General features: G+C 40.0%; 1 protein-coding gene across 1 annotated transcript in view; it reads left to right on the top strand.

The window, feature by feature from the left end:
* Positions 1–19,710, top strand: part of ST8SIA6 (ST8 alpha-N-acetyl-neuraminide alpha-2,8-sialyltransferase 6) — a 120,534-nt gene that overhangs the window by 54,431 nt on the left and 46,393 nt on the right. The window contains exon 3 of the mRNA XM_014846051.3: positions 2,973–3,065. Coding sequence (XP_014701537.2) covers positions 2,973–3,065 — 93 coding nt within the window. The remainder of the gene's footprint in view (positions 1–2,972; positions 3,066–19,710) is intronic.

The following is a 19,710-nucleotide window of genomic DNA, read 5'->3' on the forward strand; positions in this document are numbered from 1 at the left end:
CACCTGCAGATCTGGTGTCTGGTGAGCTCCCGCTTCCTCATTCAGGACCATCTTTTCGCTGCAACCTCACAAGATGGAAGGGGGTCAAGGGCTCTCTAGGGCTGATTTTATGAGGGCACTAATCCCATGCATGAGGCCTTCCCCCTCTGGACCTAATCACCTCCCAAAGGCCCCACCTGCTAATACCATCACCTTGGGGGTTAGGATTTCAACATATGAATTTGGGGGACACAAACATTCAGTCTATAGCATCCCTATAACTACTTTATTGAGTGAATATTTAAAAAGGAAACCCTGGGCCAGCCCCAGTGGCCTAGTGGTTAAGTTTGGCGTGCTCTGCTTTGGCGGCCCAGGTTCGGTTCCCGGGCACAGACCTATACCAGTTGTCTGTCAGTGGCCATGCTGTGGCAGTGGGTCATATATGAAAAGTAGAAGATTGGCAACAGATAGCTCAGGGCAAGTCTTCCTTTGCAAAAAAAAAAAAAAAAAAAAAGGAAACTCTTAGGTTCAATGGCCAAGGTCAGACAGCGGAGCCCAGATTTACAAGCTGGCCCTGCTAACACCTTAGACCCTGTTTTATTCCTATGACTTCATTTTCTCATCTATGCTTTCCCCCAGATTCTCTCATTTTCTTTCCATGGATCTTCTGTGATTTTAGTTGGGCGAAACTGTTTTGACTTTTTATTAACAAAGATCCTCTCTGATTTAAGGAAAGTTAGATGGCACTAAATCCTGTTGGTGGCTGCTTGTCATAGTTTCACAATTCAATATTGCAAAGCCATCATAATGCGGAGCACTGCTGGCTTGGTAATTCATTTCATTAACGGTGCTGCCTGAATAAAATGCACAGCAAATTAGAAATAAACAAATCCTTGGAAAGTATGATAATACATTCAGAAAGCACAGAAGGTGAGGCATGTAGACAGAAGGAGGAAGGGAGCAGGGTGGGGGAGAAATATCATATCAGGATAAAGAGGGATTTCGTGAGCCTGTATGTGCTGTGTGCACAGTGTTTTTAGAAAGCATTTCTGAGACATACTGGAGAATTAATTATGGATCTGTCTTGTTTATATCTTTACCTTTACACCCCTGCTCCCTCACCTCCCATATCCAATTTATTATGAAGTCCTGTCAGTCTTATCTCCAGAACAGATCTTCAATCTGTCAGCTTCTCTTCCTGCCCGTGGACAGTGAGGCAGGCTTCCAGGGCACTTCGGTGCCCTATCGCCTCTCTTTCTGGGCACAGAGGATGGTTGCCCTTTTCTGACTCCCACTCTGCAATCAGTTTGGGCGTGCAACTAGTTCTCGCCAGGCTAGAGCATGCAGATGCAGGGTGAGACCTTCTAGCACTTTCTTCTCCTGCCAAAGCAATTATGGAAGCAGGTTATTGAAAGGAAGGGGCCACAAGACTACAGCAGTCTCCATCCCTTAATTGCATGGAGCACAGCTGCCCTAGAAAGCCGTCCAGTCATGCAGTGAGCCCTTCATGGGTGAGAAACAGACCTTTGTTACGTAAAGCCACTGGGTGTTGGGTGGTGTTAGTTATCACATCCTGGTCTCTGTCCTGCCTGGAACCCTATTCTATCTCCTGGAACCCTGCAGAAGCCTCCTAACTTTTCCACCTTTTCTGTCGCCATGCTTCCCCTCATTTCATTTCTCTGCATAGTGAACCTCTTATAACACACTCGGGTCACATCACTCCTCTGATTCCCCTTGTTATTAGGAGAAATTCTGAGCATGGTTTACGAGGCCTGTGCGCTCTGGTCTCCAGACACCCTTTAGCTTTTCCGGCGGGAGCCCCACCTGCCTTCTTTCAGTTCCTCAAACACTCCTGGCTGCTCCCCAATCTGGGCCCTTTTACCTGGAACGTGTCCCGCCCCTCCCACCATTCCTCTGGCTCACCTGCTTCACCCTTGGGATCTCCACCTGAATGACACTGTCTCGGAGGCCCCCCCAGTATGCAGAGGTCTCCCCATTACCTTCCTCCATGGCACCCACTGCTATTTGAATGATACTAATCTCAGATCATAATTCTGTGTTCGTTTGTGTGGTTATTTCTTTGAGAAATATCTTTCCCCCTAACCAGCCCGCAAGCCCCACCGGGGAAACGACTATGTTCTGCTTTATCCACATCCGTAGCCTCAGCATCCTGTGCCAGGCCCCTAGCCAAAGGTTCTCAGCAATACCTTTAGGACAATGAAATAAATGCATTAACAGCAAGTTGGAGTTGTATGCCTATTTCTGAAGTCTAAGGAAGGAGATCATTGTTGTTTTTTGAGCATTTACTCTGTCAGGCATGGGACTGAGTGCTTTACATTGTCTTCTGGCTCAGGTATGCATCATGTATAGACGGTAAGGACCATTATTCCACCAGAGATGCTGAAACTGATGCCGGGAGTGGTTAAATAGCACACGTATATCCACGAGGCTTGTTAGGCAGCCCGACTCCATAACCCATGTCCGAAAACTGCCTTTTGATTTGGTTTTGTTCTAACTCCAATTTCCCAGGTTCATAAAACATAGCAACAGGCTATTATATCACAGCTATTATAATAATCAAAGGCCAGGTTCATCTTGTGTTCTTTATGGAGAGAACTATTAAGCTGTTGTGTCTGCATGCTTCCTACCAGAGACATCTTTTAAAAATAGTCTGTTTACATACACAATGATTAAAACTATTCAGTAACATGTTCATTCTACATACTGATCTCAAAATTCGAAAATCTGAAAATATGAAGTCTTCCATAGAGAGTTCTTTTATCTTTGACTTTATACGGTAAACTTTTTTTTTTTTAATTTAGACCCGTCAGAGGTGAAAATATCAATTTCCTTTTCCATGGAGAAATCCAATACTGGAATGAAAATCAGATTTCATTTGGGCACACTTTATCAATTAAATCTGATTTGGGTTAACAATATCTTATAAGCTCTCATTTTAAATCTTTTTTTTTTAAATCTCTCTCATGAAACAGCACGTATCTGAATAAGAAGTCCCTGAAACTGACGGAGCGATGTAAAAATCTGCAAGATGGCTTTGAGACTTTATCTAACAAAACGAAGAAAGGGTAAGTTCCACTCTTCACATTTAATTTAATTTTAAAATAACTGTTTTGTATTCACAATGTTTCACAGCATCTTTGCAGTCATTTGGAATGTGAGGCTGTGATCGTGCACAGGCCTGACCTTGGGCTCTGAGAAGGTCTTTTGGTTGGAGGAGCATGGACGAGGGGCGAACAGTGCAGACCCTGGCAGTGGGGGCTCGATTTATCTGTCCTTGGATCCACATTCACTAAAAACACTGTGTAGTTTTACTGGCTAAATTTTATAGGCTCTTGATCATTTTTTTTTCTTTGAGGACAATTAGCCCTGAGCTAACATCTGCTGCCAATCCTCCTCCTTTTTTGCTGAGGAAGACTGGCCCTGAGCTAACATCCCTGACCATCTTCCTCTACTTTATATGTGGGACGACTACCACAGCATGGCTGATGAGTGGTGCCATGTCCAGACCCAGGATCCCAACCGGCCAACCCCGGGCCGCTGAAGTGGATGTGCGAACTTAACCGCTGCGCCACTGGGCTGGCCCCTAGGCTCTTGATCTTTTTGAGAAACCCATGAGCATTCTGGACTCTGTCCCAGAAAAATGCACACTTATATTGAATTGCTTACAATCCCAGAAGGTTAACAGATTTACCTCCAGTCCCAGCTGCGGTTCACCCTCGACTTCCCCACACCTGCTTACAGTCCTGTATTTTAGACAGATCCTGGCACCATCTTCTTCAGACTGGGAAAAGGAATCTAAATGCTCCGATCTTCATACATGGAAGAGCCACTGGTGGCCTAAGAGTTTGAGGGGAGAGGCGCTGCCTTGACTGTACCTAGAAGGAGTAGAGTTGGACAGTGCTGGAGGAAGGATAGGAGGAATGTGCCTAGGGGGTGGGGCCTGTGGTTACACTGTCATCTCCCTCAAAGGAATTAATCTGGGGGGCCAGCCCGGTGGCGTAGTGGTTAAGTGTGCACGTTCCATTTCAGTGGCCCGGGGTTCGCTGGTTTGGATCCCGGGTGCGGACATGACACCGCTTGGCAAAAGCCATGCTGTGGTAGGCGAACCACGTATAAAGTAGAGGAAGATGGGCACGGATGTTAGCTCAGGACCAGTCTTCCTCAGAAAGGAGAGGAGGATTGGCAGCAGGTGTTAGCTCAGGGCTAATCTTCCTCAAAAAAAAAAAAAAAAAGGAACTGATCTGAATTGTATTTCGCTGTGCCCTTGCCTGACAGAGTTGAAGATTGTTCAGAGTAAGAAGTGTAGCAGATTTCCTCATGCCTGTCTCATCAAGGGAGACCCAGTGGCCTTCCCTCTGCCATATTTTTCTCTTTCTCTTCCTAATAATCAGTCAATCAATCTCTCTCTCTCTCTCTCTCCTCCCCCACCTCCTCTCCTTCTCTCTCTCCCTATTTCCTCCACCCCTCCCTTTCCCTCACCCTCTCTCTCTCTCATATACTCACACATAACATGTACACAAACACACATATCTCTTCCTCTTTTAATTTTAAAAACAGTGTTTGTGGGAGGAAGGAGTTAAAGCAACTGCCTATCATCCATTTACTCCCTTCGCTGGGGGTGTGAGAGATTGACCTGGGGGCAAAGAAACCGAGAGAGACAACCTGATCTAATCTCTTAATCTCTTTTCGACTGGACCTCTGGGTAATGGACTAGTGATATTTGCTAGGAGGAAGAGACCTTATCCGTTGACTGTCCCTAGCGAGCTGCTCTCTTGCTAAAGTACAACTTAAAGTAAATGGAACACAGGATCCATGAGGCAGGTCACCCTGGAGAATGGCACACAGGCAGTGCGACTCTCTGGGTATAAAGGGAAATGTTTCATAGTTTGTTCCTGCTGTGTAAGGACCCCCACAGACCTCACCTAGAGCCTCATCTACTATTCTGGGCCAGAGGCGCATGTCCAGTGCAGGAAAACAGGATCAGGGCGATCACCCTTGATGTCCCAGGCCTCTCTCGGCTTTGTCTGAGCCTCTTGACTGCCTGGATCCTTGAAATGATGAGGAAGGCCTGATCCTGGTAAGATCTCTGATTTCAGTTAATCTGGTTTGACAATCCAATCCTGTATGTTAGCTCAGTTTATTACAAAAGGACAGCCCTATTAAAATTTTTCCCTTCTTTTCCTGAAGTTCCAACTGATGAGCCCTAAGCTTTCTAGAGTAATCCCCTGAGCTGTGTATCTTCCATTCGCCACACCTGATCCTTCACTACAGCTTAGCCTGTGCCTGTCTTTGCCCCGGGAGGCCGACCTCCAAGGACTTCATCAGTAGGTTCCTTGCTCCTTTCTCATCTGGTTTTCTTTGGGTTTGACCAGAGGAGAGCACGAGAGAGAGATCAGAAAGGAGGAGGAAGGGAAAGATTTCTTCTTGTGGCGTTGCTACAGGTTAGCTACATCCTTGACCGAGGGAAGGTATCACATCCCGAATGGAGGTCATGACTTTTGTTAGGTCTCTCTCTCTCTTTCGCTCTACATTCCCTCCACTGGACCCTTCAACTTAGTGGATAAGCTGTTAATAGTCCCCCGATATTGTACTTAGATTTTCCTACATCTGGCTCAGGCTTTTGAAAAAAGTCCCTTCTTTATTCTTAAATGACACAATTCGAGCTGGCTATCATTCCTGCCAGGACCCTCACTTACCATAGATGGGCTAGAATGAACTCTTGCAAATGCTTCTCTCCTTGCATGATAAATTCATCCAGCTGTGGGGTAGACTTTGAGTAGCTCATACCTTATAGATGGTGCTATGTGTCTGTTTTGATCCTGTTGGCGCCATTGTTTTGTTTGTTGGGTGTGTGGGTATTAAAGGCTCTTTCTGAAACTTTTCCTGAGGGACTCGAATGCCAAACCTCTTGCAGTACCCTCCATGCATCAGACATAGGGCACATGACACATGACAACTAGAACTTGGAAAAATTGGTCCTCACTCCACCGTACCCTGTGATGAGCCAGCTGTGCTCCTTGCCCCACCAGTGAATCAATGTGTGAAAGTGGCCTTTGACTCTCTTCAGCTCTCCCTCTGATGTGAACTACTTTGCTGCACAAAGTGACAAAAGTCTTCAACATAAGGATGACCCAGAGCTGTACATAGGCGCAAAGCACTTGAGTCAGCATGGGGAAAATTCTTTAACCATGGAAGGTGTTTTTTGTCAAGGCAGAGAATTTTACAACTCTTTTATGAGCATCAACAAAAATGGTTAACGGCAGTATGCTAATGAGAATGCCTGTGCATACGGTCTCATGTTCGCGCTCCACTTTTCTTCTGTCGTTCTGTATTTGATGCGAAGATCTTTTCTCGGCTCTTCTTTAGGAGGTTGCCTTCCCATTACACACACAATTTTCAGCTAGCTCATGTAATTAGCCTGCACTGGTATTTTATTCGGCAAAGGTCTAGAGAAAGCAGCCGTGAATTGCCTATATGAAAGTGTTATTTTGCACACAGGAGGCTAATTTTTCCAGTTGTGTTGTCTATTGTTGGGAATTGTGCCTTCTGCGACCAGTGCTATGACAGCCTCACAGGGGACAATTGGGAAACCATTCAGTGTGTGGTGATAAAAAGTAATTTCATTTTCTTAGAAATCATTATTTAGCTCTATTTGTGTCATGGTCTGTTAAAGATTTAGAATTTTCTCTTTCTTCAGCCAATTTGTCCCTTTCAGTTTGCTAAAATAGAATTTAGGAAGACAGAGTTATAGTGGGAGGGAGACAGTGCTTTTTTTCTCCACTGGTTTTAACTACATTTTTGAATAAAAGAAAATTAAACAGTTGCCATTCAGAGGACCAGTGGGGTAGGGTACTACGCATTACAAGTCTTTATTCTCTGTTTAAGACTCGGAGCTCCAAAGAGTTTGTTTGTGCTTCTTTGCCCGGTACCTATCACAGGTTCCAGCACACAGAAGTATCTCAGTGTTTGTTGAATAAACAAATGAATGAATGAATGTATTTCTTGTCTTCAAAGCTTTATACCATCTTTAATTTCTAGCTCTTAAGAAAATTATCCATAAATCCATAAACTTCAACTCCTTTTTGAAACCAATATTTAACTTCTCTGACTCTCTGTCTTACTTTGAATCTACAGTTTTCTCCTTCCTCATCCTTTCCCCTGAATGTTTCTCTGGGTTTCTCCAGCCCAAACCTTCTCAGCTGGTTATCTCCCAGATGAAATATTATACTGTCCTAAAAATGCTATGTAGTCATCTTATCACTGCTAGTCTGCTCATTTTTCAGGATGGCAAAGATTATTTGTAATCTTTTTTGCTTATATTTTTAGAAAAAGGATGATTGGCTGGATATCCAGGCTGTCCATCTTAGTTCACATTGCTTCAGACCAATGAACTGATTTTTCCAAAAGCAGATCCTTTCAAGGGGCTGATTCAGGAAATGAGCTCGTTTCTCCTCCTCCTGGCATTTCCTGCCTCTGTTGCTTTGCGTCTTTCTTCCTTGTGCTCTTCTTTAATTTTCCCAGATGATCCTGAATTCCAAGAAAATGTGCATTTATATGTGTTCAGTTCCCACCATTTGGTCAATGTAGATGAATTGCTCTAACGAAATCTCCTGAAGCGCAATGTCATAACGCGGAATTTTATTCTCTCTCATGCAATGTTGAGTGTAGATATTCCTTCTTGATCAGGCAACTCTCCTCTGAGTATGAACTCAGGAATTCTGGCTCCTTCCATCTTACACTGTAGCCATCTTCAACAGATGATCCCAGGCTTGCTGCGGAAGAACAAGATACTATGGAGAAAGCTCACACAGCTTGGAGGGGGCACACATCACTTCCATGCTCATTCCATTGGCTGGCACTGGCCCACCTAGATGTTTGGGGTCATGTAACTGGTTTTGATCAATAATATGTGAGAGGAGTTGGCATGTGATTGGCGTCAGGGAATGTAGTGCCTAGCTGGGTAGCTGCTTGGGGCAACAACTCTATGCTATGGAAAGGAAGCACCACTCAGTGGTGGTCAACCAGATATTGTTGCCATATATATATTAAATAGCTCTACTATTCCATTATTCTAATGACTATAGGCCCCTAAGGTGTTTCTTAAAGGTGGAAGGAAACGTTTTTCTCAAACAACAGCAATCTCTTACATCTTTTGAACATGCAAGTAGTTTAAATAGTATTTGTAGTGACAGGAAGATTTAGAGATTTTCTTCTCAGGAACAGGGTATAAGCCATTGCCCTGTATCTTCCTGCACAACATCTAAGGCATAAAAGATTCACTTGCATTCAGATAGCTTTTTTTGGTAAGATCCAAATTCTCAAAATTAAGATTTGGAATGCCATTTTGCATAAGCTAGGCGTGGCTTGAACCATACACTACTTGTTGAGTGTGTATGTTTGATGAGCTGTTTCATGCAATACTATTTGGAATTACTGAGAACAGTAGAATTTTCTGAAAGGTATCATCTTAATGGGTCACCATAAAGATGCTAGTTAGAAAGTGCCATTTTGCAGGGTGAAAGGCAAAGTGAGTTGAAGACTGGCTGTAAATGTTCTTCACTCTTTATTATCTTGGAGAGTACAGCATGACCTGAATTGCAGCTTGAGAAGAAGAGGTATAAATTATGGCAGACCAAACTTCAAAAAACCCAAATGTGAGCATATCACTTGACAGCTTGCTAACAAAGCAAGTATTCCTAAGTTTCAAGTTATCTGTCAGGGAAAACGATTTTTGGTCACATAAAAGATTTTCTTGGCATAGGGTGATATATGACTTGTTTCTACTCAGCTTTAAATTCATGGTTCTGTCATTGCTTCTTAAAGTGATACCTACGTTTTTGTCTGTGTGCTCACCTCTGACCCTTTAAGTTGCCTTTTTTGGTCAGCCTTGAAGGGCTCCAAAATCTAGCACTCCATCCTTTTCTTGGTATAGAGCTCAGAAAGAAGTTAATACAAAACAGCCGTTCATACCAACATGGTACATTCTTAATGTACTGGAAAGTTTCTCTTGGTAACCCAGGCAGTGGCTGTGTTTGCTGATATAGGATTTTAAGTTGGGGCAGATGAGCTAATATTGAGGCTATGATAGAAGTCTCTGAAAATTTTTTTGCATTTATGCCAAACAGAAGTTATGTTGAATCTATTGAAAGGTGGTTTAATCATCATTCTGTACCTCAAAGACTACATAAGAAAGAAGCAGTCATACGTTTAAGAGCTCGAAGGAATATCTCTTGAATTCTTCTAATTCATTACATTTTCCTGTTCTTACCATGAGAATGTATGACTTTCATTTTTAAAAAAAATCTAATTCTCTCAGTTTAAAGTTTAAAAAATGGGCTTATGACTTGAAGTCAGGCAAGGGAGGGTAGGAATAAAAAATTTTGTGTGTGGTTGTTGATGCTGGAAGATAACCAGCATGATTCTAATCTGAATTCCTTAATTAATGCTTGGTAAGAGTGGCTTAGTATCATTTTTTTACCATGCTGAAGATTGAAATAATGTATTCTTTTATTATAAGTGTTTGTCAGTGGAAACAAAGCTGAATTTTCCCTCAGAGGAAAATTGAAAGACTGCCTAGCTAGTTATACTACAATGTTGATTTTGTATTCACATGAGAAGGCTTCCTCATACTTGCTCAAATAACTAGTCATTTGAAAGAAACCTTTAATAAGAAGACAATGACAAAAAAAATAATCACACTTATTTAAGGTCATTATGAAATAACTGGAATTATTTCCAATTTAGAAGCGATACAGAAAACCAAAAGCAAATCTGTTACTCTTGTTCAACATTTTCAAATATAACAGGTAATGTTAAAGGTATAGTTTACTATTTGTGGTAGCCAAATCTCCAAGACGGCGCCAATGATCCTCTCCTCCTGCTATTCACATGCTGTTCCCCTACCTCACTGAAGCGGGCAGGCTTATGTAACCAATACAATATTGCAGAAATAATGATGTGTGACTTTCAAGGCCAGGTCATAAAAGAATTTGATAGTTCTGGCTTGCCGTCTCGTGGATTGCTTGCTTTGTGGGAATCCAGCTAACTGTGTCATGAGGACATAGAGAGGTCCCCATAGCAAGGAACTAAGGGCCCCTGCCAAGGTCTAGCACCAGCTATGTGAGTGAGCCTCCTGGGAAGTAGGTCCTTCAGCCCTGACCAACATCTTGACTTTGCATCCTAATGAGAGCTATTGGGCCACAGCCACCCAGCTAAGCTACTTGTGAATTCCTGACCTACAGAAACTGTGGACATTTTTATTGTTGTTTTAAGCCACTAAATTTTGGAGTAATTTATTACATAACCATAGATAACTAATTGACTATTCAATTCATAATCCTTTACATTATTATATTTTTATCATAATTACAATTATTATTATTAAAATTACTAATAGTGATAATAACAACTACCATTTTTGTGGGCCTATTATATGCAAGATGATTTAAATGCATTCTATAGTCCTTGCAATATTTCTTCAGAGTAGATTTCCTTATTCTAATTCCACAAGTGAAAGAAATGAGCTCACAGGGTTTAAACGGCTTGCAGAACATCAGACAGTTACAAATGGCAGAGCGAGAATTTGGACGAAATTCTGACTGTTCTCTTTTCACTACTCGATGGTACCACTCTTAATGAGAGCAGAATTACAAATCACAATATAAGAAGAGAAAGGCATTTGACTTTATAATGTGAAGCTACTCAGAAGCAATCTATCTCCAAAATGCTATACGCTTTCCTCACTTTTTGTTACTTATTTTACTTAAGTTTCTGAAATGTAAATGGACTTAGCAAGCATCGTCTTGCACAGCAGTTACCTTCATTGCAACTTGGGGATCAGTGTGGCTTCTCTTGGTAAGATCATGGCTGGTGGCTAATTTTTGTCATAGTTCAAAATTCGTATCTGAAAACTTTGGATGTTTTTATGTTGTAATCATATGTTAAATTTCAATTTCAGAAACACACAGCAACTTGTACGTGGCCAGCACTATGCTAGGTATAGAGACAGTTATTTTCAACCTGGAGGTGCATATCAGACTCACTGGGAGCTTTTTCAAAGTATAGATGATTGTGAACAGGCTGAGAACTCTTGCATAAGAGACACGATGATAAAGAAATTATTTCTACTTTTTAGCAAGTCACAGTAGATTAAGAGAGTCAAATATTTACAGTACATTGGCTTCTCCTTCTCATTCTTCTTTGCAGATTTCTCCTCATCTCCCCTCACTTTTGACAGTGGAGTATCCCAGAGCTTGGTCCTCAGACCTCATTTCTCTTCATTCTCAGTCCTCAAGTACCTCATTTCGTCTCACAGATTTAAATACTCTATAGACAGTGATGATTTTCAAATTTATATCTCCCACCTGAACCTCTTCCTAGATTTGTGTGGACCTCTGCCCAGTCAATACTTCACTGGAATGTATATAAGGGATCTCAAACCTAGCATGTCTCACGTGATCTCCTGGCCTTCCCCCTAAACTTTGTGCTCTAGTACTCTTCCCCACTTCAGTTAATGGCAAGTCTATTCTTCCAGTGCTCAGGCCTAAATGGAGTTATCCTTGACTCCTCCCTTTTATCCATCCCATTATCTGTCATTAAATTTCCTCGGCTAACTTCAAATCATATCCGGAAGCTGATCATTTCTTACTAACTCTGCCACTTCCGCCCTGGTCCAAACCATCTTTATTCCACTTCTGGATTGTGGCAAACATCTCTTAATTGATTCTCCTGGCTTCCACCCCTGCTGTCTTCTAGAGAGACTATCCCTTAGAGACTATTCTCAACAAAGTATACAGAGGGAACCTATTTGATGTAAGTCAAATTCGTCACTTCTCTGTTCCAGTGTCTTCCCATTTCACTCAAAATAAAAGACAAAATTTTACAGTAGCCTACAGGCCCTTATAGGAACTTCTCAAATATGTATGTAATATATTTACCAATAGCAGCACAAATGAGGTGGGCGGGAGCAAAGCTGTATTGGGCTAAGGAAATGACTACAGATGGTAAAGTAATAATTATAACAATGTATAGTTGGGTTTATAATATTAATAGATGTTATATTGTATAACAAAAAGAAGAAAAATGGAATAGAGCTTTGTGGGTAATATTTCTATATATCAGTGCAGTTAAGCTAGTATAAATTGGAAGCTGATTCTGATAAGTTAAAATGTATGTGGCAAACCCTAGAGCAATCACTAAAAATATAGTTAAAAATTATTAAAGACATTAAAATGCTACATCAGAAAATATTCAGTTAAGGCAAAAGAAAGCTGTAAAGGAGGAACAGAGGAACAAAAAATACTTGAAATGTAAAAAAAAAGTAAAATGGCAGAGTTAAATCTACATAAATAATAACATTAAATGTGAATGGATTAAATCATGCAACCAAAAGACAGAGATTGTCAGACTGGATTAAAAACTTGATCCAACCATATGCTGTCTACAGAAGACACACTTTGGATTCAAATATACAAATGGATTGAAAGTACAAGAATGGAAAAAGATATATCATACAAACAGCAACCACAAGAAAGCTAGAGTGCTATACTGATATCAGACCAAAAAAAGACTTTTAAATAAAAAATGTTAATAGAAATAAAAAAGGAAATTTTATAGATATAAAAGGGTCAACCTAGAAGGAAGATATAACAATTATAAACACATATGCACCTAATAACAGAGCACCAAAATACACAAAGCAAAAACTGACAGGAATAAATGGAGAAATAAACAATGCAACAATAATTGGACACTTCAATACCCTATTTTCAAGAGTGGATAGAACAACCAGACAGAAGATCAACAAAGAAATAGAAGGTTTGAAGAACACTATAAACCAACTGGGCCTAACAGACATCTATAGAATACACCACCTAGTGACAACAGAATATACATTCTTTTCAAATGTGCATGAAACGTTCTCCAGGATACATGTATTCTAGGCTGTAAACCAACGTGAATAAATTTTTTAAAATTATTTTATTTTATTTATTTTTAAATTTATTTTTAATTTATTTTAAAGATTTTATTTTTCCTTTTTCTCCCAATGCCCCCCCAGTACATAGTTGTGTATTTTTAGTTGTGGGTCTTTCTGGTTGTGCCATGTGGGATGCCACCTCAAGTGGCTTGATGAGCGGTGCCATGTCCATGCCTAGGATGTGAACTGGCGAAACCCTGGGCTGCAGAAGCGGAGCAGGTGAACTTAACCACTCAGCCATGGGGCTGGCGCCAAACCTCAATAAATTTAAAAGGATAGAAGTAATACACAGTATTTTATCTGACCACATTGTGATGAATTATGATATCAATATTCAGAAAAAAATTTCTGAGAATCTCACAAATATGTGGAAATTAAACAATATACTCCTAACTATTCAGTGAGTCCAAGAAGCAATTAAAGGGGAATTAGAAAATACTTACAGATGAATGAAAATGAAGATCATACACCAAAATGTATGGGATGCAGAGGGTGATAGCTAAAGTGTACAGGATTTCTTTTTGAGATGATAAAAATTTTCCAAAATTGACTGTAGTGATGGTTGCACATATCTGTGAATACTCTAAAATCCATCGACTTGTACACTTTACATGGGTGAATTGTATGGTATACAAATTATACCTCATTAAAGCTACTAAAAACTTTAATGTGCCTACAAATCACTTGGGGCTTTTGTTTTCCTATAGATCCTGATTCCATAGGCCTGGGACAGGGCCCGGGATTCTGCATTTCTAACAATCGTACTGGGTAATGCCAATACTGCTAGTCTGAGGTCCACACTTTGAATAGCAAGGCCTCTCCCATCAGATCTCTCCTTACCTTTCTGACCTTATTTCCTGCCACCTGTGTGAGTGAATTCATGAGTGACTCATAGGGGATTTCCAGCCGCCTTGACCGTCTTCTTGTTCCTTGAACATACCACTTCTGCCTCTACCTCTGGCCTTTGCACTATCACTCCCTTTGCCTAGAATGCTCTTTCCATTCCCACACCCCCATATGTGCATAGCTTTCTTAATCATCTTCTTCAAATCTTAGCTTAACTAGTACCTCCTAGTGAGGGCTTCCTTCCCTAAATTGCAACACTAGTTCACATACGTTCTTTTCCTCTTTTCCTGCTTTATTTTTTTCACAGTACTATTTACATAGTACTTCAACATGTTATTAATTTACATATTATTTGGTGTATTAGTTTACTAGAGCTGTCATAACAAATTACCACAGACTAGATAGCTTAACCAACAGAAATTTATTTTCTCACATTCTGGAGGCTAGAAGTCCAGGATTGAGGTGTTGACAGGTTTGATTCTCCCAAGGCCTGTCCCCTTGGCTTGCAGACGGCTATCTTCTTGCTGTGTCCTCACATGGTCATTTCTCTATGAGTGCCAGACTCCTGCTATCTCTTTGTATGTATGAATTTCCTTTTCTTCCAAGAATACCAGTCAGACTGGATTAGGACCACCCTAGTGGCCTCATTTTAACTTAATCTCCTCTTTAAAGGCCCTGTCTCCAAATATAGTCAGTCTGAGGTACTAGGGGTTAAGGCTTCAACATATGAATTTCAGGGAACACAATTCAGCTCATACATTTGGTTTATTGTTGATCATCCCCATTACAATATAAATTTTGTGAGAACATGCACTTTTTAAAAAGTTTATTTTATTCACTATTGTATTATTGGTCCCTAGAACAGTACCTCACACAAAGCAGATGCCCAATAAGGACTTACTGGGTAAACACATGAAAACAAAAGGATAAGTGCTGTAGAGATATAGAGTAGATATAGGGTGGTACAGAGGTTGCAGAGGAGGGAGAGATCAACTTTGCTTATGTGGGTCAGAAGAATTTAAAAGGCAGAGGGTTAATAGCCACTCACATATGGCTTAAAAATCTTGCCAGGTATGCTAGCCATGCTAGCTCATCACTTATTGCAACTCACTCTAACTATATGTTAGTCTTCAAGAGACAGAGAAACACTAAATTTATTGGTTCCCTCAGATTCTTTGCAATATATGGGATCCTATTTCTAAAAATTGATAATATAACATCACTAAATTGTTATTTTCATCTCTGGATATCCTCTAGACATCTGGAGTTTTCTTTCTATAAACTTGAAAAATGGGTCATCATTTTTTCGTCTTCATAAATGTTGTATTGCAAGAGGAAATATGAAAATCTTAAATAGCAGTTTTATTCTTTGTTTATTCATTCTTTCTATCCTGGTGATAGATTTGCATGTTGTGGATATTTGTGAAGGAGATACTTAAAATTATTCTGAGGTACTTCTTGGTTTGGGCGTTATGTCAAACCAGTCCAGTGAAGTAAATTCAGTTACCCCAAAATAATTCTGATTAAAAGCATCATGAATTGATTTCCATTTGTGCTGTATATTCCTTTTTAACTTTCCAGATCACCTCTCTACTCTTTTTGTTCTTGCTGCATGCTCCAGGAGGCTGACGTCCTAGTGCTACATTAATTGGACCCTCATACCCTTTGGCTTCTGGTGAGGGTCAGCCTATGGGAGTCATTGGTAGGAGAGTGGAAAGTGGGAAGAGAAAGTTTGGGATATTTGTTGCCCTGGATCCCTCTCTGTGAGTTTGGTTTAGGGACGACTGCATCCTCCATCAAAGGCCACCACTCCCGTCCAGTGGCCCTCTTCTTCACCGACAGCTACAGCCCTTTCTGGAAGCCTATGGTCTTGAGGTGTTAACAGCTCTCCTACTCTCTCCCAGTTGCTAGCCCTAGCAGGCTCCACCAATCTGTGCAGCCTTTCCTATACCAAGTCCCACTCCTTTGTAAATAGCCACTCTGTTCCCTCTTGGCTGGCTAAGGTTAGTCACCGCTTGCCGTATTTCCTAGCACATATCTTAAAAATATAATTAATACCAAAACCCCAAAAGCTAATTGTCTGGGACAGAGAAAGTGTTCTTTTTAAAAATTAATATCTGACTTTTTCAAATATGACAATTCGAAGATTTCACTGTGGCTGTGAAGAACATTGGAATCATTAGGAGTTAATTCCTGAAGCTGTTTGGTTATATTTAACTTGCCTAAGGGACATTAATAAATGTGGAGAGAATAAAAGTTTGAGATTTCTTTCTCCCATGCCAATTGACGATGACCACAGCATTCTAATTGGAAGTTACCATCATGCAGAGTTGAAAATGATGTAAACTGAATTCTTCTACCATTAGTGGATGAAATGTAGGTATGTCCATACTATTCCTAGCTCAACTCAGTCTACCTGCAACACACTTTTTTTTGTTAGCTGTCATACTCTTATGAGCCATTCCTTTAAAAAGTATTGCCCAGTGGAAATGATTAGCTGTTTTGATTGAAAATGTAGTGCTGTATTCATTTGTAGAATTTATTTTCATGTAGACCTGAGCTCTTCAGGGGTTTTGTAGAAACTAGCTACAAAAGACTATCTGATCTACACAGAACATCACTTAGAAATCTACTCACTTGATATTATTGGGGTATCCCCACCCATTTCAACGGAGAAAAAGGTTGGGTTTCACCATGAAGAGATGTTAAAAGAAACTAAATCCATATCACAGCTACTTAAATGGTACTAATAAATGAATATCCTCAAAATAACTTCTAGCCGCCTAATAAGTACCCAAGAAATATTTAATGATTAGATTAATTAATCATAAATTATAGCTTTTAAAGAGCCCTATTTATATCTTATTTGAGATAAAACTAGTCACAGTACGTGGGCCTTCATCTTCGAAGAGAAGTTTCTAGAAAACCATTTTAAATTTTAATATATTTAGTATCATTTACTATGTTATTTATAATGTGTCTCATTTTGAATATTATTAATAATGATTTAAATAGGCATTATTTATTCTTCTGAAAATAACTTACTGCATTATTTAGTATGATTTATTGTATGTCTTGGGACCAGAAAATACTTCTGATGGAATTAATTTTCAGTTTCATTATGAAAATAAATGAGATGCAGCATGATATATTGGAAAGAGAGCCAGACTGTGAATCAAAGCACGTGAGTTTAATTCTTAGGTCATCCATTTACAATACAATATTGACCAAATGTTTATCTTCTCAGAACTTTTAGTTTTGTCATCCATAAACATGGGGGCACTGTGTTAGGGATAGCTGCCTCAAGATTGTGGGGTGGGGTCTCTACTTTGTTAACTGAAAAATAACTATAAATGTAAATTTGCAGAAAGTATGTTATTTAGAGCATTTTACTTAATATGCCAACTTTTATGGAGACACACATCCCACAGATTGACCCACACTTGTAGCATACCTGTGATTTTTCCATCACAGATGGTTTGCCATTTCAGCCATGCTCCCCCCTTACCAATCGTGATGGCACTATGGCAGTCTTAATTTTCTAAAAAAGCTAGTTGGTGATTTATTTATTTTTCAGTAGAAAAAGGCAAGTATGTAGAAAAAAGACCCCTTCCTTTGATATTCGTTATTCTTTAGTCTTCCCCTTTATAAGATCAGAGGATAATGCTTCATTTCTAGACTGGACATAAAAAAGTTTCTTTGAACACAGCAATCTTGGGAAGTAAGTAGCTTGAGTACTGTCTTCTGTTTGTAAAATGGCCAGGAGTATTTCTTCTTGTATAATACATAAGTTGACTTGGTTTTAAACATCAGTGATGGCAAAGTCGAAACCTCTTTTATGCAGCTAATTAGATCCATTATGATTGACATCTTTTGATATTAAGTTAAATTGGAGCCAGCCACAAATTTTGGAGGGTGTATGTCAGTAAAACAAAATGTTTTAAAAACTGTACATATTTTATAGTGCACCTTTATTCTAATTGACAATGGATGGTAATTTTAATGTTCTGGACTAAGCTTGATATAAAGAACGATTTCAAAATGACACAAACTCTGCTTTTCAAGGAAGCCAGAGTAAAAGTATAATACATTTAAGAGCATTTTTTTCAAAATTTTGGTGGGAATAATGTCACCTTTAATTTCCCAAGGTAGTACTTGCTATTTGGGTCTAATATGATAATTTTGTATCACCCAGGCTTGGAACCATTCTGGATCAGTCTTGCTTGATGAGTCAGGTGTGACAGCAAAGTCTCACCTGGCCTTCTCAGCAGGTCTCCATAAGGCTCAAGCCTTGGGGAGAGTGAAAAGCTTTGAGCCAGGCCATCAGGTTGCCCAATTAGGATAGAGAAGTATAGGAACAGCAATGCACTTGTTCATGTTAACAACTAGCTTGGGATGGGGTGAGGGATGCAGAGAGCCCTCATTTGTCACATTTGCTGATTCCTGTGGTGTAGCTATTCCCAGCTTGGCCAATTTCAAGCTACCAATGGTTTAATAACCTGCTCACAACATTCCTGAAAATTTAATAGGCAGCAGCTCTCATAAGCTTGTATGAGCTGGTTCTGGCACAATAATGAGAAAAGAAAGGGAGGCAGGGAAGAGAGGCTCCCCATACACATCCTGGGCCAATGAAGAAGGTTGAGACAAAACATTACACTCAAGTCCAAGACTCAGCCAAAGAAAGATACAGATTTATTGTATTTTTTGCTCTTAAAAATGGTGAAACGTAGATCTCTACTACCTCAAAATATAACCCCTTTCCTCCATTTCCTGTGTGAAATCTTCAGCAAATTCTACATCAACCATTATTGAGGGAGCTCAAACACCAAGTCCAGGGCAGTCAACATGTGGATAACTAATTTAAAAAAAAAAAGAATAAAGGTTTAACAGGATACACACACATGCAGACGTCTTTTATTTATGCTGAAAAGTTGGGAAAGTAGGAAGGATGAGTTGGGTTAATGGACTGGCTGAAATGACTGACCAGCTATTGAGGTCTACTCTGAGAATTCTCAGGCAATACACTGAAGGAGGGCTATGCTTTAATACAGGGTGATTTCTGAGTAGGATCAGTGAGTGGACGTCAACACTGGGGAAAGTTATTAAGTAGAAGCCATAACCCATGGAATAAGGAAATGTTGCTTTGAACTTATTCAGAATAGTTTATGACCTCATTACCTTTCATGTTTGTATTTAACCATGCATTTCCTGGGTTGTCTAGAACAATCAGCATGTCCTGGGGGATTGTGTTAGGCTAGAAATGCTCCGCCCTTGAGGTCCTGGGGGAAAAGGGATAGTATGGAAGGGGAAGCCAACATGTAAACACAAAATGAAATTCAATATGAGAAAGACTAACATAGGAATATTGATCAAAACACTCTGAGAGCGCATAGGAAGTAGCAACTTATTAGCTATCCAGGGAACTCTTTAAAAAACATTTCCATTTAAATATACTGTAGGTTCGTAGTAACTAGAGTTTTGAATTTTAAATATTTGGTCCTTAATAAATGGCGAATGCATATTGTTATTATCTTAGTTATATCACCATGGAACATACAAGTTTTTAGCCCAATATTGAGCATTTTGAAAGTTTTTTGAGGTGTAAGTGATGGACAATAAACAGCAACTTAAGCATACAACATGAAGAAGGTTGGCATACATGAACACCATCACTACCATCAAGATTAGGAACGTATCCACCACATACCACAGGTTTCTCATGCTTTTTTGTGATCCATTCTTCCCTACCACTGCCCACCCCACCCCCATGCCAGCCTTTGTTTCCAGGCGACCCCTGATATGCTTTTTGTCACTGTGGACTAGTTTTCATTTTCTGGAATGGAATCTACATTGTATACCCTTTTTTTGTCTAGCTTTTTTCATTCAGC

The sequence above is a fragment of the Equus asinus genome, chromosome 29 (genome assembly GCF_041296235.1).
Source record: "Equus asinus isolate D_3611 breed Donkey chromosome 29, EquAss-T2T_v2, whole genome shotgun sequence".
NCBI lineage: Eukaryota > Metazoa > Chordata > Mammalia > Perissodactyla > Equidae > Equus > Equus asinus.